Source organism: Anastrepha ludens, chromosome 4 (assembly GCF_028408465.1).
Source record: "Anastrepha ludens isolate Willacy chromosome 4, idAnaLude1.1, whole genome shotgun sequence".
Classification (NCBI taxonomy): domain Eukaryota; kingdom Metazoa; phylum Arthropoda; class Insecta; order Diptera; family Tephritidae; genus Anastrepha; species Anastrepha ludens.
The window spans coordinates 68,586,063-68,608,053 of NC_071500.1; the positions used below are offsets into that span (position 1 = coordinate 68,586,063).

At 35.0% G+C, this 21,991-nt stretch overlaps 1 protein-coding gene across 1 annotated transcript; it reads left to right on the top strand.

Annotated features, from left to right (window-relative positions):
- Window positions 1-2,249: 2,249 nt before the first annotated feature.
- Window positions 2,250-21,675, top strand: LOC128861648 (uncharacterized). The gene is made up of 4 exons (XM_054099935.1): window positions 2,250-2,542; window positions 3,640-3,962; window positions 20,518-20,640; window positions 21,486-21,675. Exons 2-4 carry the CDS (start codon window positions 3,714-3,716, stop codon window positions 21,672-21,674), a joined length of 561 nt encoding a protein of 186 aa, XP_053955910.1. The 5' UTR covers window positions 2,250-2,542; window positions 3,640-3,713; the 3' UTR covers window position 21,675.
- Window positions 21,676-21,991: the final 316 nt, after the last annotated feature.

The following is a 21,991-nucleotide window of genomic DNA, read 5'->3' on the forward strand; positions in this document are numbered from 1 at the left end:
TAAAGTCTTGTTCACGGACGAGTCCAAATTTGAAATTTTCAACAAACGACGCCGCCAATGTGTTCGTCGTTTTGTCGGTGAACGCATGATGAACCAATGTGTTGCTTCCACAGTTAAGCATGGTGGAGGGTTAGTGTTAGTTTGGGGATGCTTTGCTGGAAGCAAAGTTGGAGACATTGTGCAAATTGAGGGTATCATGGACAAAAAAGTCTACCACAACATACGGCAACATAGTCAACGGCACGCTTTTCCGTGTGGGAAAAGACTTGTGGGCAGCGGATTCGTTTTCCAGCAGGATAACGATCCTAAGCACACTTCAAAATTTTGCCAGGATTATATTGCAGCCAAAGAAAATCAAAAACAACTCAAATATATGGAATGGCCTCCTCAGTCGCCGGATTGTAACCCGATCGAGTTGCTGTGGGACGAGTTGGACAGAGAAGTAAGAAAATTGCAACCTACTAATACAAAACAACTTTGGACATTTCTGCAAAATTGCTGGAATCAAATAACAGCAGAATCTTTGCGTAAATTAATTGATAGGATGCCCAGAATATGCGATGCTGTAATACGAGCAAAAGGCGGATATTTCGAGCAATCGAAAATATGAACAAATACTTGCGGGTTTCTTTAAAAGTTAACATATTTTGTATTAAACACAATTACTTTCTGTAAAATAACAATATTAAAAAATCTTTGACGAAGAAAATCATGATTATTTGAAAATTTTTTACAATTTTTCAAGTGAACCCAAACTTTTGACCGGTAGTGTATATATATAGGGTTATTCAATAGGTGCGCTTCAACTTTTTTCCGATAGTGAGGGTGAACGACGCAATATTTTTTATTTTTCGCTTGTCATTTGTAAACTTCATTAGTATACATTTCATCATGGAACGCTACACACTTGAGCAACGATTGCAAATCGTGAACATTTTTTATGAAAATAATCGTTCTGTTGCTGCTACTTTAAGAGCATTGCGGCCATTTTACGGTCCATTTAACAAGTCGTCACTTATGGGGGTTATGTGAAGTCATTGGTCTACAGTAACAAGCCGGCGACGATTTGTGAGCTCATAGCCAATATTGAACGCGAAATTGCTGGAATTTCGGCCGATTTATGCAAAAGAGTGGTCGAAAATTGGGTTCAACGATTGGACTTCGTAAAACGTGCACGCTGTAGTCATGCAAAAGAAATCGAATTTCATACTTAAAACAAACTTGATAATAAAAAAAAAAAATTAGTTAAAAAAGTCAAACCGTTTGTGTTTTATTCAAAAAAGTTCAAAAGTTGAAGCGCTCTTACTGAAAACCCCTATATATGTATATATTCTAAAACTATAAGATGCGAAAATTAAACTAATATAAAATATTTCTGATGCATACTTTTCCTTCATAGGAAAATCGGTACTTTATATAGGGCTGGGCAACGTTATCATGAATTAAAAGCGTTTTGAATTTAAAAGCGATCGGTTTTATTGGGTTGCTCGATTTTTTGATCCAAAATTGTTTATTTATTGAGTAAAAAATGTGACATTTGATACAAATATGTATTTGTTTTATTGTATTATTTGCCGACGAATATTTTATATGATGCTCTATATTTTATGGCATTGCCGATGTGAGTGGTTTATTTATATAAAATGTAAAAAGCCCATTCAACAGAGACGTTTTTCTGTAATTTAGGTTTTGTTTTTTTGTAATGTTACACCATTTTTGCATTGTTTGGTTTCCCAATACAATATTCAGTTCATTCCTTAAGCCTTTCGGTTTACTTTATTCAGTCAATTACCTAAACGAAGTTTTTCAATATCATTAAGTATCATTGTCAAATTTCTTGCAAATTTTGCAGGTTTTGAAATCATTAAATCGCATTAAATATTTTCGGATCAAAGTGCCTACATGAATGCGGCCATTGGGCACTTCAGCACTTATTGCAGGTAATGAATTTACTGAGTGCCACTGCTTGAAATCCCCAGTGAGAGAAGTTGTTGTGAATTCTGAACCAATGCAAAATGTGCAGGGTAGATGCCTTGGCTCATTTTCTTTCTTGTTGGTTTTGCATTGTTGATTGTCGGTTGTCTTTTGCTGTGGTTGCCACTGTAGTACTATAGTGTTCGCATCTAACAGAGCGCCAAAGCGGAGTTCAACGATTGCCTTTTCAAGCACATTTGTGTTTGGTTTTGAGTTTTGAGTTTTTAAATATATTTTTGTTTTATTTAGTTTGAATTTGATTTTGTTTTTGCCGCTTCTGCATTTTTAGCTGTTGTTAGTTGTGCTTCAGCTGCTCTTGTGACTTTGTGGATGTTGGCGATGATGATTTTTGGATTTTGCACACTCATCGCTCAAAGCGCATCGTTTGGTGTTGTACATTTGGCGGCTATGGTGAACATATTGGAGGTATAAAATAAAATTGTTTGCACGATTTTTTTAACTTTCGCATCTCGACTAGCGGCAGAGTCGCACGTGCAAACGCGCATTCGTCTATTTCCCTCTTTGACACAGTCGCGATAATTACAAGTGTAGGCGTGTTAATTGGAATGTGCGTATAACCAAAAAATTGTATACATTATTTTATTACGTGAATATAAAATAGATTTGTGCATAAAACATTGCTAATATAAAAAACAACTTATTGGTGGGAAAAGTTGAACGGAATAAAATTTTCCTTGCGCCTGAAATGAACAAGATAAACAATCATTCGAAAATATTGAAAAACTGACAAAACTAAATGATCATACTTATTTGAAACTAAATGGATATAAAACTATAAAGAATTATTGAGCATTAACAAAGAAAAATTAGCAAATATTTAATAAAAATGAACGTTAAGTGTAGAAATTGTTTTTCCAAAAAAATTCAAGCCAACTATATCGTAAAAGAGCTTCGATGTAATTTAAATAATCGAATATTTAAAATTTAGTTTTTTATGAATTATGAGTAGTCGAGTGTTTATAGAAAAAAATCTTTGTATTTGTATTATAAATCGAATTTTCAAATGAAAGTAAAAAGTTCTCAATGCGTTCCGCTTTATTTAGAGCGATGCAATTACTATATCTATAACTGTTCTTATGCAAATTTAATTTTAAATTCCTCGGCAATGGAACAAGTGGTCACATACTAGACGAGCCCGGTTAGACGAGTTCATGATTTAACAACATTTTGGACGATTGACCTACCTGAACGGATTCATTGGAGTCATCGCCCGCTCCGTCTTTTCATTTTGTCCGTAGCGGTACTGAAGAATGTATCTAGTTTTCGTTTTTTTTTAATCTCAATTTTGGAAGCTTTAACATAGAACAGCGCAATCTTTTTTTATAGCCCGTTGTAAGGTACGCGTTCTAAAATATGATATGACTCACTACAGGCATCTAGCGGAAAACATTGAGAATTTTTCACTTCAGCCGATAATTATTTTTAGAATTCGTTACCATTTATCGTTTTTAATTTAAAATTCCAGTTCTAAAGTATAGATTTACAAATTTTTTTGTTTTGTTAATTTTTGAATTGATTTGTTTCGCGCTTCTCTGAGACTGAAGTAAACTCCCGACTATTTATTGCAGTGTTTTTGCAATTTGTATGCATGCATAAACCGTGTCTTATTTTTTCTTCTCATTTTCCATGTTCTGGTCGTTGTAGATAAGTGAATCTCATTCAAAATAAATTACGTATACGCTCCACGGTACATTTTCCGTAGTTGAAATATTGTATACATGCATGGTCATACATACACACTACATACCAACAGTACTATGGCTATGAAAACAAAATCAACAATGGCAACAATAAAGATGACTCAAAAACAACAACATTCACAACAAGAAAAACAACAACAAAACTCCAGTAATTCACATCGACGGCATCTTCATTTGGAATCGTCACTGCCGCAGCTCCAAACCGTTGCAATATCAACTTTTGTTATAATTTTTGGATTACTTTGTGCTGCGATTTGTGTCAGTGGGGTAAGTGTACTTCAAATAACGGAGCAAATATATATGTACATACACATGTACAATCTATACATCCGAAACCACATATAAACTTACTTATATACTGTATTACTTATTGCATGGAACTGCTCTTGCTGCCCTACGCTTTTGTTAATTCTGCACACTATGCGGCTGGTGGCTTCGTCGTGCATTCGTGTGAAAGTGAAGGCGCGCATCTACCACAAATTCAGTTCAAAAAGATTCAAACGATCAGTGCATCACAATCACATCAATTCCACATCAACTTTTTGCAATCATCTGCTCTGCGCCTATCAATCCCTTTGTGATGCTTTTATTTATATGTATGTGGACTTGTATACATATATACATAAGTAACTGGGTCTGCAAACGTCATCTGCCTGTGTGTGTGGTGTTGTGCGCTCGTTTCTATTGCCAATCACCTCTTAATTTTGATTGTAAAGATTCACTTTTTTATTCCTCCGTGCAACTCCAATTTAGCGCAATTGATCGAATGAGCGACCAGCATTCACGATTTCAATTTGATTGCATTGTGTATCAAGCATTTCCTCCGCTACGAAAATAACAAGCAATACTCGTATATGAAACGATGAGCACTTGTAGTTTGCTTCATGCAATTCGATTCTATTGTGATGTCTGCGGTCTGGTGAAGGCCATTTAATAAATTATCTAACAATTTTATCTATCTTTAATGACACTCTATATGCTTTTTTACTTGGTGTCGATAACTAATTTATCACTTAAAATTAAAAACTCTTTAAGCGAACTTTTATGTAGTCTCATAAAAGTCACAAAATATTTAACTAAATAAATTACTTAAGCTCCGAGTTTTATTATTATTCTTTTTTTTAATATCATGCTCTTTATACGAGTATAACTAGGACGTTCAATCACATTCCAATTACAGAAGTCTGCATAACCCTAGATTGATAGAACAAGTTTGTTCTTCCATTGCCATGACAGAAGCCATCTGCCAAACAGTTATTACGAATTTGATTAAAATTAATTAATTTATATATAATATGTATGTATATGTGTCAGTAAAAATGTACGTATACAGATTATTGCATAAGATATATACCCTTATTATGAGCAACATTCGATCTTCGACTGTAGTCGAAAGTGCTGATCGAACGAATTTTCATTTGGTATTATGGTGCTTATTCGTTGAAGAATAGGACTATTGTGAATTTCGATCGCTCGACGCACTTACAATAGATAATTTTTTCTCAGCTGATACAGCAAATCAAAATAAAAGAACAACCGATTGTGTTGAAATTCTTTGCTAACAACATTTTTAAAAGTTAAAAAAAGTATTTTTTGTGAAAATGAGTACAACGGAGTTGTGGTTCGACGATTCATCGGACGATGAAAGATTAGTGGAACTAGCTAGATGTAGAAAATAGCTGAGGGGCGCATCCAACCCCCTAGAAATGGCTTCCACTGAGTAAGTTTAGTATTTTCAAAATGTGTTGACGTTCTTAATATTACAGAAATTTCCTTACAGTTTTTTAAAGAACTTAAGATTATCTAAAGAGGTGTTTATGAACCTACTGTCCAGTACGGAAAACCAGTTGCAGCAGTGCACCCGAGCCAAGAGCTCTTCACTATTCTCCAAAAAAAGCAACACAAATTATTTATGTGTGTGCAGCTTTGCACATTTTCTTGTTTTATAATGTTCAACTTCCGGATGAAGAGTTATCCGATGAGACCCTCAACGATGATGCTGAAGATATTGAAGTGGAGCCAAATAACGAAGAAGCAGAAAACATACAAAATGAAATTCTTAGAATATTATAGAAAAATCTAAAAAATATTAAATAGAAACCTTTACGCCACAGTTTCTGTTTTATTTTTGTTATAAATTTTCTTTATTCAATTATTCGTCATTCGAAAAAAATATGTATTTCAGTTCCTCTACGTATTTCTGCCAAGTGAAAATAAAAATGTATTTCTATAAACATCACGAAAAAAACCATTATTAACCTTAATCCATTTTGCTGCCGTTCTAACTGGTGGTCCCAAGCAATTCAGCTCCGTTGTAAATTCCTCCCATTTTTTTGCTGCTTGAACTTTGGTGCAAATCCCTTTTGCGAATTGTGGATTCTCTTTCATTAATGCAACTAGCCTTTCTAATTGCTGTTTGGTACTCACGACTTTCGACCTGCATAAAATTAACAAAATTTGTATATATTTATTATTTGGTTACTATAAAACAATAAATAATCGCAAACAACTTACATTTTAACAAGTTTTCCCACAATATGCTACACAATCGAAAGCAAAATTGCATTCGACTCTAAATTCGGTATACAACGAAAATTTCGACAGCGTTGCACCGCTCATAATACCAAATTGACATTCGATTTTCGATCTTCGACAACCAACGAATATCGAAGATCGAATGCAACTCATAATAGGGGCCATAGTGTTTGCACTGCTTACTAAGAGGGGCGCTGCAAATCTGAATGCGATGCGTAATTTTTTATTATTTTCCGAGGATGGCAAGCTAGTAATGGGGATAAACGGAGTGTTTAAAAATTTTAATTACCTAAATCTAAGGTAAATATAAAAACCTATTTTTAACGTTTTTGTATTGCTTTCGCAGTTTGACTGATTTCACATAGCTTCTTACACACGTGTTCGCCTGTAATTAATTACCGCTTATAGTAAAATACTTTATCTTATATTGCATTTCTAAAGCTGACAATAAAAAGTAGCAAACTAAGACGAATAAAATAATATAATTTCTTTGGCTTTTTGAGCTTTTGGTTTAAGAGCTTCATCTAGGACTCAGCTGCTCGAGTGTCTTATAGTACTCCCTTTGATGAGTTTCTTACACTTTGCTATTATAATTAATTAATTAAAAAAAATATCTAATATTCACACGCAAAGTGTACGCAGCATTTAGGCCCTCGGCTCATTTGAAATGGTGCTTTTTTGGGTGTTTCTTTAAAAGCGTGTACAACGGAAGCGCAAAAAGATTGTTTTTTTCAGTACTTGGTATTATTGTTTTTTGGCTATACGAGGTTCGTTCAAAAAGTCGTTAGCCTTCAAAAAATAATCTTCCAAAAACAGGTATGTCGCTGACTCACAGGTGTCTGAAATCAAAAAGACAAAAAGGTTCTTGTTCAGTATGAATGTAAAAAGTATGAATGAAAAAAATAAAATTTGACAAAATGGCGGACGTTCAAAGTTGAAAAACCGTTTTTTGACCCTTTTTTGGTAGTAGCTCACACGATAACGACGTCAATTATATGTCATTTAAATTTTATTTCATCAAAATCGGTTTATTAGAACCGGCTATATCTGTGTCCATTGTCCATGTGAAGCAATTTTTTGAAGGCTGACCTCTTTTGGAACAGTGTATGGCCAAAAAAGTGTTTATTTTTTAATAAAAGATCAGAAAATGAAATACTCAAAACAAAAATAAAAAATCTTTTTTCGTTTCCGTTTTACATACAAGAAACAACCCAAAAACACCATTTCAAATGAGATGAAGGCCTTTAGGGACATTGAAAATAAATTGCAAGTACTATGTATAAGCACTAATTTGAGTTACGAATAATGATGAAAAATAATATAAAAGTCCTTATCCTCATGAAAGAAATACTAAAGCACTGAAACCAGTTCACTTAGCTGTCAGCTGCAGTCCAGGGTAACCCTCTATTACAGCTGAATATATTTCAGGCAATATACTCTCGACCATCTTCAACATCTATCACAGGTTTCTACTTCTATTTTATGTAAAAATGATATGGGTATTTACCAATTTTTACAAAACTTTCCTAAATTGTCGGGTATTTAACCGTCATCAACTAGAAAATATAATTTAATTTTTGTAGGAGTGAAATTGAAGTATACCAGAATTTTTAGAATGTGTTCCTACAGTAATTTTATGAAGGAATGGCGACAATTTTGAACGAAATTAAACTAAAAAAAACTACATTGTATACAAATAAATACAAAATTCTTTCATATATCAAATTTCTAGGTTGTTCTATAAGTTTTGCGGTTCGATAAGAGGGCGTTGCTTCAATTCAATCTGTCAATTCATTCTTTGTTAACGAACTATTTAGTATCGGCGTGTCACAGTATTTTCTACAATGGAAAAAAATCAAGTATCGTGCAGTGATTGAATTTTTATTTTTAGTTCAATCCTTCCAAGCAAAAGAAACTTATGAAGGAATGTTGAAAGTGAATAAAAACTTTTCGCCATCAATTAGTGCAGTCGAAAGATAGGTTTCTGAGTTTAAGTGTGGTCGTAGAAGCCTTGAAGACGATCCACGTCAAGGACGTCCAAGACGAGCTGCAACACCCGAAATTATAGAAAAAATACAGGATACCGTATTGGAAAATCACCGAGTGACTGAAAGAGATTTAGTAGAATCCCTGGGCATCTCATTGTGCAGTGTAAGAAATATTCTGACTGAAGTATTAGAGGTCAGAAAGCGGTGTGCACAATGGGTGCCGCATTCGCTAAAAAATACGTTCGAATGCGGTTTTAAGTAAATTTCAACTCGTTGTCTCGAATTTGTGCGATTTTTGAAATTACTTAACGTACATACCAAAACCGCTAAATACAATATACAATGAAATGGACGACTACATGAAAAGGGGAGTGAAAGCTAGGTGGACTAATCTGACCACATACAAAACAGCAAAAGTCATGTGTAGAACTAGCAACAAAAACCCGACTCAATTCGTGCTTACGCTCTCGCGAAAGGACTGCAGAACTATCAGAGGTATGCTAACAGGTCATAATCTATTGGCTGCACATGTGTACAAAATAGGGATTACTAACATAGACAAATGCAGGAAATACAGAGAGGATGTTGAGGAAACTTTAGAACACCATCTGTGCGTTTGTCCGGCATTATTAAAAACGCGTTTAAAATGGCTGGGAGCCACACTGTTTGAGGGTCTGGAGGACGTCTCAAAAGCGGATCTCCCAGCTCTGCTTAGATTCGCCAAAAGCGCTGACATCCTACATGATGTCTACTTTCGGTATTCGTAGAAGTCGGTCTCCATCTGGTATCGCTAGGGACCAAAAGGTCTATGCGTAGCTTAATGCCAACCAGGCTAATCTAACCTAACCTTTTCTGTAGAACGTATCCACCGAATAAAATGAGAGCTAACAATACTTATATAATAGTTAGTTAAAAACAAGAAATAATTTCAAATATTTAAAGCTGTGTCAATACTGAAACTTAAATGCAACCATGCTTGATAAAAAAGTCAAGCTGTAAAACACGTAAATTGCATACCCGTTAAAAATGTTTGTGCGCTGGTGTTTCCGAAATGATTTTACGTTCATCGTTCATGATCGAAATTCAACCAAGAAAATTTGTATCTCCATAAAAATTCAGTTATACCTTTAAAATAAATTTTGATAAGCAGAATTTAATAGTATTAAAATAAAAAATAAAAAATATTTTTCTAAAAAAAATTTTTGGATTTTAAAAAAAATATTTTGAATTTTTCATTACAAAGTACAGAAAAATTCTATGAAAAGCATGGTTTTCGTAAAAAAAAAACGCTTTCGGCTATTTAATCTCGAAAAACGGGAAAATGAACGAATGAATGGGCGTACTAAAAAAACTATAGATTACTAATCGGTGTGACTTCCACTTATGGCGTCGATAACTGCACGTCTCTTCATTTCTTGAGCTAAGTTGCAGTCCTACATGTCTTATCTGAAAAAGAGCTAAAAGAAAAATGATGGTTTCGGGAAGTTATATCCATATATACGCATGTGCTTAACCCTGTATGCACCCTGTATATACAGTTCATTCTCAAACCTTTTAATCAGATCTGAATTTTAGTGTTATAAAATACAGGCTTAAAGTTGTTCAAAAGGGGTGCGCTGTTTTTATGGAAGAACAGACTCAATACTACAGGAAAAAACATTCACCTTATTATAGCAAAATTTAATGTGCTATAAAACTTTATACCCAAATTTTGTTTAAATATTCTCATTAAAAAGATAGAAACAGTTTTTATATTTTTTTAAATTTGAAATTTGGATTTATGTGGCATAGTAGGAGAATAAACTAAAGAAGTTATTAAACTTAAATAAGAAACAAACAAAAAGAGGTGATTTCTGTGACTTTTGAAAAAAAAGTGGCAAATTGGTCTGAACAAAGAGTGTTCAGCACATTTTCATTACGCTCTGAGAAACTGAGTACAGAGAAATGGCCTGTAAAATTGCCCACAAATCGTGTGCAGATACTTTTGCGCTTGTAGCTCAATAGCGAGAATCATATTACTATCGCTTCATTAAGTCTTCTCTTTAAAATTAAACGAATGTTTGACTTGGTGTGAATTAAAAAAAAAAAAAAACAGATGGGCTCATCTCTGGAGTTCTGCTTGCTAGTCCGAAACTGATTTTAATCAGATTTCCTAGCTAGTAGACTGGGTGCTTCGCGCAATAAATGCCCAACCGAGCTAAGAATTTCAAATACATAACTTTTGGAGCCTGAACAGTAAATAAATAATATTTCACAAACAGACAACATCTCATTGCACCCTTTTCACATAATCTCCTCACTTCTCCTCACGGCAATCGGCCCATCATTCTCCCTAAGATGAACATCTCAATTTTACACATTCATTTCAACACATATCATTACCACCATACCATTAATCTTAAATGCATTCTGCAATTTTCATACTCTAACAAACAGGCAAACATTATTACAGTTTCATCAAAATTCCAAAGTGCAACCACATTCCCTTTTAACCAATCTCCAAGTTCCGACTCTATTCTCTGTATACGTGTGCATGTACATATGTTGTTCGCATGGGAAAATTCACAAATGCAACAATTACGCCAAAACTGTCTACTTTGATAACTCAATATGGCAAACAAAGCCAATTACAGCGAAAAACATTTTATGTGTAGCAGAAGAAGAAAATATTTTAGCGGAGCAGTGGTTCTTAAGTGGTTACCACAGAGTGAACACTAGTGGCAATAATTTGTTGTTTTTAATTTTTCCACATTAAAACGAATATGCGCTCCCTACTTTTGTATTAGTTCCCGAATTAATTCAATTAAAATCTCGATATTTAGTAAACCGGCATTACTAAATAAATCTGCAAAGTGATTACATTTGAATAATTTTTATCCTGATGCTCTTCCCCGTGACCTTATTTGTAAACCAAAACTACAGTAATTTTATTAGAAGTCAAAAAATAGGAAAATAGGAACATTCTACAAAGAAACTAAATGAAGTTTATTTGTTTCAAGTTCTGAAACTAGTGCTTTGAATGAGCTGGTCCTCACTTTTATGCATGTTTGTACTTTGATGGCACGTAAATACATACTCACACACATACATACATAAATAAGTGTACACATGCCTAAGTGATTGCAGACATTTGTCTCTTGTTTGAGTGATAATCATCGCCCGCTGAACTCCCACGCAAAGTTGCAACCATCACTACTGCATCACTAATAGCTTTGGTATAAGCAGCAACAACAATAATACAAACAGCAATAAAAAAAAAAAACTAAGCTGAAAAGTAACCACAACAACTCGAAGGTACTGCAATCACTTCAAACAACAAAAAAAGTTGAATAAGTAAATAGCGTCAACAACCGACAAAAGCAAAAGCAACGATTACAAAAGCAAATAAGAAACAAGCGTGCAGTCTACGAGAAGCTGCAAGTGATTTTGAAATGTTGCAAGGTATTTGCTAATAACTACAATGGCAAGTTGTTACCACTTCCAAGTCTTCTGCTTTTCTTTCCTATGGTAGTGTTGATGTGATTTTTTTCTCCAACCACTTTGCTTTGCTTCACTTGCCTCATTGAATGCGTCGAGTGGTCGAAATGGGCGTTAGTTTGTTATGGGTTGAGTGGTTCAGACAGTGCTGACACTATTCTTCAACTTTTCTATTCGTTACTCAATCGGCCTCGATGCAATTTCGTGCCAAGCTGATGGGCTAGAATTCGAATTACGAGTGTTGCAGTGATTGTGGATAATTAACCACAATTCGTTTCGTTTACAGCTCAATAAAAAATTCAGATCCCGTAATAAAAATATAATAAAATTATCAATAGCTAAAAAATACACACATTTCTTAAATATATTTTGCAAGACCCTAAACTTAATTCTAAGGAGTGCCTTCGTGCAGACCACTGAGGGTTTCGAGTCAGTGTTCGTCCTACTCGCTCTTAATTTCATTGGCTTCACAAATTATTGGCATGCTTGAGAATCGTAGAGCGGTTGGAAACAGTATATACCATGGCGCAATCGCTGCACCGACTTAACACTGTCAATTTCAAAAACATCCGGTTCTTGACGGTCCCCTTGTTTAGAGAGAAAAAGTAAACTTATTACAAATATTTTGAATCTTAGACTTCTGAAAGTTTCTTAAGGGGTTAGGGGTAGTCAAAGGCCCGAAAAAATTATGATTTTCAATGATGATAGTCAGTTGCTTTATTTTACAAAAATAAAAATATAGCATTAATACATCATGTTTCGACTTGACTTTAACAAAATTTCTAAAACAAAAAAAAAATAATAATTGTAAAAGTTATCGCTGTTTGTGTGGTGCCCGTTTCTCCAGAAGTCCATTGCGGTGATTATCACAAATCCCAGGAGATTAATTTAAAAACAATCGGACAAGAGAAATTGTTAATAGATAATATTGTGCCTGATCGAAGTTTTTTTTTTTTTTTTTTTTTTTGTTTTCAAAATTAACAAAACGCCGGCTTCAGGAAATATTCTTCAAATTTTCGAGAAAAAGACCGACAATTAATTGTTAAAAAAAAATTGAAATTTTTGAAAAAAAATCGAAATTTTTGAAAAACAAATTCTTCGATCAGGCACGAGCTATATACTTTAAGAAAATGTAAAAAAATCTAATTTTTTGAAAATTCTGACTATCCCTAACCCCTTAAGCATTTATTACGAAGAACAATAAAAAACAAGATTACGTTAGTAATATTCAAGTTGAATTTAAATGAGGTGGGAAGCAAAGTTTGGGAGAGATGCACGCATTTACGCAAAAGTGGCCATGCCATCGACTATTTGTGCACCGTGTTTTCTATTTTGGGCTCATCAATTACACAAATTTCATTTTGGTTCTCCACAGAGCTATCAAATTTTTGTTTTTGTAGAAAATTACCGTTAAAATTAACTAGCCTATATAAATGACCGATTACGCCCATTTTGATTGCGATTTATTAACATATACCTGCGACTTTAAAAACCTCACTAGAAAGAGTCTAGCGATATTGGTGGGGACGAATTCACTTCCGCGAGAGATAACCATAACCTCAAATCGCTCATCGCTTACGATAATTATATGGCATCAATGACTAAATAATAAGCAACACGGCCGACGCTGCTAAAACAACAAAAACCGGCTTACATGCTTTGCTGGGTGTTTGGTCGAGCTTATTCTCTCATTTGTGTTTTACATTTTGATGTGGTCCTGTAAGTGGAGGGAAGAACAGAATAAGGTTATTTATTTACTGTTATTTTGTATTCGGAACGTGTAAAATTAAATTTATACATTTACTGTAGCTGGGTGGTGGGAGACCCGGTTTTGCATACTTGGCTACCTTGAATATTCCTCCCTTCCTCGAAAGTGCGGGGTATTTGTAGAGCAGTGCCTTTCGGTTTTTTGAATCTTCTCATTTCTGCAGTTTTCGCGAGTCTCTCGATAATTATCTGGCTTATTGAGTCTTATCACTATGTTTATCTGGAGGGGAATCCTCATTGAAACAAATATTTCTTTCCTTCTTCTTTTAATATTTGAAATTTTTTATGTGAATTTCGAAGAAAGTTTCCGGTCCAAAATTACATCAATTTGGCACTTGAGTCCTAAGACCAACCTACTTTAGCGATCCTTCACAGAGCACATTCATAAAACGAATTTTCTATCAAAAGACGTTTTTCGAACACCGAGAAATCCAATAACTTGTTCTTCTCTGGTATGAAGAATGTGGAATATGTATGTACTTGTGGTTTATTGCCCTCCAATGTAGTTGTATTGAATAAGGGCTCAAAAGAGTGGTCAGTGAGTTCGGCTGTTACCAAGTCTTCGGATAGTATTCACATCTAAAACAGTGGAGTTATGCATTCTATACAAGCATTTCAACTGAATTTGGAACCATTATGATTATTTGTAAAATTTAGGAGTCGTTTAGTGCTTTCTACTTATATATTTATTTAAAGCAATATATTCCATTGGAAACCAAAGCTTTTCCACACATTTTTTGTAGCCTAAGAATACATTCGGCAAATTACTGACCTCTTCTTGTGAAGGTAAATTTAAAATTTGGTTTCGTGTCTAACCTGGTCTTAAACACGAAATAACATGCATAATAAAGTGTGTATTTGAGCGTAACTCAAAACATTTATTCGAGCGTCGATGAAACTCAGACAATGGCAACAAGCAAGAAATGAGGAACGACAATGTACCACTTACAACAAAAGAAGCACAACGAGGTAATAAGCAACAGCTCTTAAAAAATAGCACAATAGCGATATTACCAAAGAATTTGCCATGTCCACCAACACCTCAACCGCTTATATCCCTAAGTCATATGCATGCACAGAAAAATGTACATACTTATAGTATATTATAAATATCATCACAATATAAGTATGAATGTGTGTGTGTGTTATGCATTTGTTTTTGGTGCTTTCAATCAAACAGTTATTATTCTATCATCATTCAGTTGCTCTTTGTATCATTACCAAACAAAAACTAACTGCTACTGGCAATTTACATTGTACATCAATACGAATACACACACACTATGTGTGTGTGTCACTATCGTTTTTCGTTTTTCGCCTTTTCATTTTCATACTTCTTTTTGTTATACCGCTGTTCGTTGCATTGCTGTGCGGCTGTGCGACCAGTTGTTGGTTTTTGTTGTCACTTCTAATTGTTTGCTTTTCATGGCTTCATACGCACGTGATTGACAGTTTTAGTTACATGGCGTACAATTGTCTGGGCATAGATCACCGCTGTTACTTTTACAAATCGTTGGAAAACCATATCTAAAAACTAAACCTATAAAAAATCAGGTATACCATTTCATTGGGAGCTTAAAATTTTATTCAGAACTAGATTCAACTGTCACTCTTTAAAGACTGAACCTATTGAAGACAGAGCACTTAAAATTTGCGCAAATTGTTGAACATTGTATTTTTATCTAAGCGAATGTTAGTGTTTAGCTTTCGGGGAGTGGGTCCGTTCATAGAGAGGAGAAATGAGCAGCAAATTTGAGAGCTACGAATATGAAGAAACTGTTAGTGTCACTAAACGCATGAAAAATCGAAAACATTGTTGACCCAAATGCCAAAATTTTAATGATTCGGCATCAGCTGGCACAAAGTACACAAATCAAATTTCAGTAATTTTGTGTTTCGCAAAAATATAAAACAAAATTGGCAAATAAGATAGAGTTGGTGTATTTTCCAATAATATTTAACATTCCTCATAAAATGTTGGGTGCTGCTGAAGCTGATCTTATATAGGCCTGAGCTATTCCGGAGTGAATGAAACTATTTAAATAACTTATTTATTTATTTTAATTTATTTACATAGCGTGCATTCCTTTTGCATCTGGGGTGTAAAAATACTCTAGGAAGTTTAGCGAATTACGAGGAGATTACTAAATATCCTGTAGAGTTGATGTAACCGGTTTGATTTGAATGTGCGTAACTGATTAATTGTGTTGTAAAGTAAAAAAACTTTATGTATGGGTCGCGAGAAAGTACTTGAAAAATTTCAGCTAATATCCACCACAAATTCCACCAAGGCCAAACCAAGAGTTTGTAGGTTGTGGAGTTGACGAAATGTTAACTGTTTCCGTTGCGCATTTGATGGAAATTGTGTTTAAACTGTGGTTCGTTTATTTACATAAATCTAGGTATGTGTATATATATCTAAATTTTAGACGTCGGCAGCCATTCAAATTGTATCAATATTGACAAGCTGCAAATAAGGAAAGGCGGAAAAGTGGGAAAATGAACCCTATTACAATCATTTAATATTAAAACGCATGCAAGCACAACACAAACACGCAGATTTGACAGCCGCATCGTACATAAAGGCAACGATGCCACGAAATGGGTCCGTTGTGAGCTTAGGTTATGTTTGGCAACACGCAACATGGTTTTTTTCTGAGATGACGCCCGTGAAGAGGAAACTCTCATGAGTACTGCTATACCGGCATAGTAGTATGCGCGACTGGTAACCTCATAGCTACACCTACGTACTTAACACCTCTCCACTAACGACCACTCTCCCCGCGGAGCCAAAAAGGTATTACCTCACGGGGCTGGTTAGTTCAAAGGCTCCTAATTATTGTTGACGCCTGCGAAAGCCTGTGCATCTCAGATCGCCATAAATCTGTGTGACATGCGCGCAGATTCTCTTCCAATTATTACCTGATGGCGGCAGCATATCCATAATATTTTTGCCGTTTAAAATTTTAGAGATTTCGGGATCACAGTGTGGGCATTGGAACAAGACGTGTTCAACATCTTCTTTTTTCTCCGTGCAGATTTGGTAGTTTGGTGAACTGTTATGGCCAAATCTGGGGAGATATTTTCTGCCTCCTGCCTGAAAGGAATAGCTTTAGGTGATAGTTTGTTCCCCGTGGTTCCTTTCTAACCACGTTGTAAGGGAGGTCCATATACCCTTGCGTGGCCTGTTCGACCGGTCCTGCCAGTGGGCGATAGAACGACGCTTCTCTTCAGTTTCTTTACGCAGTGTACTTTCGTCGAGTTCCGATAGCCTTAATCTTGTAAATAATCTCTGCATTTCTTTAGTCAATTGAGATTAGTCCTGCAATGACGAATGATGCGTCACCGGAAATTGTGCAGAAGCAGCAGATAGTCCGCAAAGCGCATAGCCTATTGGCTATTAGTTTTTTTGCAGAATACGTTTTTTTTTTCTGCGTCCATTTATTGAGAATATGTATGTTTTTTCAACCGCATATTAGAGACCGAAACAGGAGGCAAAAATCAACATTTTGACACCTGCAATTCTTGTTTTTCATCGGGGTCAAAAAGATGCTGAAGCGACCCGGGGCATTTGCGACGTGTATGGAGAAGGTGTCAGAGGCGAGTCTACAGCACGGAAATGCTTTGCAAAATCAAAATCAAATCACTTTTGAAACAGAACGATCGCCAAACCAGTCGGGAATTGGGGAAAAATTAATTGCGATCATAAAACGATTCTCAATCATCTTCATTTAATGGGATTTATCGAAAAATTTAGAGACTGGGTGCCTCATGAACTCAACGAAAAAAATACACAACGGAATACACAAATTGGTTTAGAGGAGGGAAGAGATTGTAAACAGCAACGGCGAATATATACTTCAATAACTTATTGATATAAATAGTTTTTTGTTGCTTAAATAAGTCTTCGGTAAAATCGGTACGAACTTATTCCTCTATCCAATACAAAGGATTGAGTCTACATTTCAGTGCAAAGAACCGGTTCGAAAGTGGATAATCGAAAATTGAAGCAAAATGTGGCAATCGTCACCCGAATTAAGACATGTGAAAGTATTTATTGGCTGCCTGGAAGTGGCATAGTCATATATGGCCTGATTTAAATCGTGATAAATGCGATATGTGTGCATACATTTATCTAAAATATAATTGTATATGTAAACTTATGTGTGCAGGTGTTTTCTTTTGTTCTTTGCAGCAGATTTGAATTTTAATTTACAATTGGTTGCACAGTTATATGCACGGAAGTATGTATATGTATGTATATGTAGACTATATAGATATACGTAGATACTTTACATACAAATGTTTGTAAGTTTTACTTTCGGTATTGCAGCTTGCTACTTCATATGCCATTGTTTGACTGCCACACTTTTGTCATGCAAACTAAATATTTTCTACAACAAATCCATCACTTCAAAAGGGTTCTCTGTTGTGATTGCACAATGTTGTGAGTAAACAAATGCACACATGCATGTGTATTAGGGTGGAGTGAGCTTTTTTTAAAGTCACTTTTGGCAGACTTCCAGAAAATTGGGTTTCTATACCACAAATAAAAAGAGTGTAAAATATTACTTGCCTCATCGTATATCCATCTTTGGTTGTTGCTAGCGTTTAAGCTGATTTCAAATCCTTGGTATCGATATTTTTAGTTGCTTCTGGTGTCGGAACAAAGTATCATGTACTGAATATATATACCCTTTTTGGGTGTTTGGCCGAGCTCATCCTCCTATTTGTGGCTTGCGTCTTAATGATGTTCCTGTACTTGTTAATGTACTGAATAAATGTTGGTAACAAGCATCGTTTATATTTAAGTATCAAATAACAAATTTTAATTATAAAAATCAGGCAATTTTTCTTTCAATTTTTATTATTGAAGTGAAATATATCCGTATATTAATTAGCAATTTTACATTTAGCATAATACTAATTGAGGTACAAAAAGAAATGTCTCTAAATATTTACCTGATAAGCGCTTTCTTTCTCTATAACCATATAGTATTTCCTGCTTTTGATAAGAGTTTTTCGAGGATGCGCCGATAACTGAATCATCATCATCACATACATCTCGGGGTGATTCAATGCTTCCTTTACTATCGCGCTCGTTTAATTGTTTGGCTTCTTTTTGCATTCATACTGCACTTGTCGCCTTCTATATCATCTGCCTACCTTTTTAGTGGCCGTCCGCGCTTTCTGCTGCTCAAAACGCGAGAGTTCAAAGTCGTCTTTGCAATTCTGTTGTCATTCATTCGAAGTGAGTGTCCTAGCCAGCGAAAATGTTGCGCCTTCACGAATCGCACTATGTTTTGTCCATTCATAAGTTCTTCGATCTCATTATTATGTTTTATTTTATAAGGCCCATAAGGTTCTAGTGCAAGATCAAAACTCCTCCTCACAATTTTACGCTCCAAGCGTTCTTTAGTTCTTTATATTAGTATAAGACCCTATAGATCTGTAACTTACACCGCTTGACAAGAGTTTTTTTTCAGCAGTTTGAGGTGTGCCTAATAGCTTCTATGTGCGGTCTGTCGTTTATGCAGTTAAGTGGATCTACTGTAATAATGAAGTTTACTCGTAGGTACTTGAAGGTTTCGACTTTTCGAAATACGAAGGACCCGACTTTCAAGTTACCGTAACGATCTAACCATGTAACATATTTAGTCGATATTGACTTTTTTACGCACTAGATTTGTTTGTTAATTAGATTTAACGTATGGGTTTCTTGTAATGATAGTAAATCGTCAATATACCCTTCTAGAGCGTTTAACGCTTCTAGAAAAAATAGTCACCTATAATATCCTCTGGCATCTGATTAATTTTGTCGACGAGTATGTTGGTGAATACTTTGTGGCGTGCGTCTTGATGTTGTTCCACAAATGGAGGGACCTACAGTTACAAGCCGACTCCGAACGGCAGATATTTTCATGAGGAGCTTTTTTATGGCAGAAATACACTTGTAGGTTTGCCATTGCCTGCCGAGGGGCGACTGCTATTAGAAAAATGTTTTTCTTCATTTGATGTTTCACCGAGATTCGAACCTACGTTCTCTCTGTGAATTCCGAATGGTAGTCACGCACCAACCCATTTGGCTACGGCAAGCAACTAAATTCACACGTTGAATTTTATAAGGGCCGTAAAAGAAAGTTGTATTTTTTCCACTCCTTTAAAGGGTTTACAAATTGGGAATTCCACAATTCAGGTAGCGATCAACTTCATCAATATTACGGATTGAAATTTACATGGCCTACTTTGACATGATGGAATGATTTTATGATGAATGATAGTTATAGTGTTTCTCTATAACAAACACTGCAAAAAAGTATAGGTACTAAGTACCGAATTCGAAAAGAACATCGACTAAAAACGGTTCTTGCTTCGAGAAAAAAGTGTCGTATTTACTTGCACGCAGAGATAACGAGGAATACTAATTGATTATAAACATCGATGATTACTAAGTGGTGATAAGTTTTTTCGGCTTTTATTATTTGTTATTTAAATCAATATTTGTTTTCTTTAGTATTGCAATTAAAACAATTACAAATGAATGTTTTACAGCATTTGCTATATGAAGTGTATTGTTAGTTGTTAAAACTTCGTTTATTTTCCCAAATTTGATTATTGATCTCAAAATGTTATCCTAAGAAAAACATTTTGTGATTTCTATTAGCTCTCACAAATGCAGCATTTCATTACTAAGTCATTTCATAAAAAGATTAAAAAAATTTCATACATATACTACTGTTCCACCCTAATGTACACATGACGAATGAGTGGATATTTTAAAAAATTCATACGCTTGATCTTATATGTATACCTACATATATTAAAGTAAAAAATTTGAAAGTTGAAGGTCGTTTTTATGGATGTTGAGTAATTTTACATAATGTATTATGTATGTATGTATATGCATAGGTACATTGGATTAATATGTATATAAAAAATTAACATTTGACACACACAACAAAATGTATACCAAGCATGTGACACAAATTGATTTGCAGCTTGAAAATGTGTGATTTTTCTCATAAGAATTTTTATTTTTTTATTTGTTTGCACAGCAAGTTGATGGTTATACAGCAGGCGTGGATTATCCTGCCTATGAATCGGTGCCAAAGGGACTTTCATTCAAATGCCGAAACCGACTTCCTGGCTATTATGCTGATACGGAGACACGCTGTCAGGTAAATGACCAAAAATTATAGAACACAAAATTTGCACCGATTGGTGTTCAGAACATCTACGTACATCACAATATGCAAGCTATGTTGGCGAGCTGTTAAATTCGCAATTGTAAACAGAAATGGATAAATTCACATAAACGCAAAAAAACGTATTCCACCATTTTAGCTGAATATGAAGTCCAAAATAAACAAAACTGACGTCAGAAGAAATTTGTTGATGGCAACATTTTTTAATGTTAGTGTTGGTACCGTTGGAAATTACATCCCGTCAATTTCCCCTTTGCTTTTCCTTGTAAAACCTGAAGTAGTGTTACCGTTTTATTTATAAATTTCTATTTATTTGAGATAAGAATTATATCTATGTATCGTAAAGATATGGCAAAAAAAGTGCACTGATACTCTTCATAGCGTAATATTAAACACTGAAAAACCTTTAACTTAGAAGTCGGTGTACGTCGGTGAGTTAATTACTATTATTTTAGAAATTTTTAAATATTTGAGTAAATTTGTGCACCTCGCTTGTACAAGTACATTGGAGGCTATTGTTGAAAACATCGGTTTTTGGTAAACATTATTGTAAATTTCTCAACGGCAACAAAGCGTACCTTAAAAAAGCTAGAGGCGCCTTAGCCCTGCCAACACCATTCATTCGGCTACATCTAAGTACAATTCCTCTTTCTAGGAGACTCTGAAAGCGTAACGTCATACCATCCCTTTCTATAGCTATAACATAATAAGTAAATTATTCTAACTACCTAGGCGTATATGTACTTATGTGCATATTATCTGCAGAATTATTTTGTGGACTTTACTAAAACTGTATTTCCCCTTTCCCCTTCGTTTAGGTTTGGCATTGGTGTCTGCATTCGGGTCATCAATACTCATTTATTTGTCCCAATGGTACCGTTTTCAACCAAGCGGTGCGTGTTTGTGATTGGTGGACGAATGTCAATTGTCCAGTGGCTGAAGAATTTTATAAAAACAACGACGAATTATACCGAACCACCGAACCAAATCCGGAGCAGAACCTCTGATATAAGGCCATTAATATAAATCAATCCAGTTTATTGGGCCAGCAAAAGCAAAATTATCAAACACAGCAACAACGAAAACAACAGCTACGGCAGCGACAGCAACAGCCACAGCCACAGCTGCATTATTCAAAACAACAACAAAATCAAAGAAGACCAAAAGAATTTCAAATGGAGGATGACTATTATGATGCGCGCGAAATTAATGGTTTGAGTGAGCTAACCATACCAGAATATGCACGAACACGAATGCAGATACAACCACACATGCAGCTTAATAAACAACCACAGCCACAGCCACTGCAAAATGCATTGCTGAC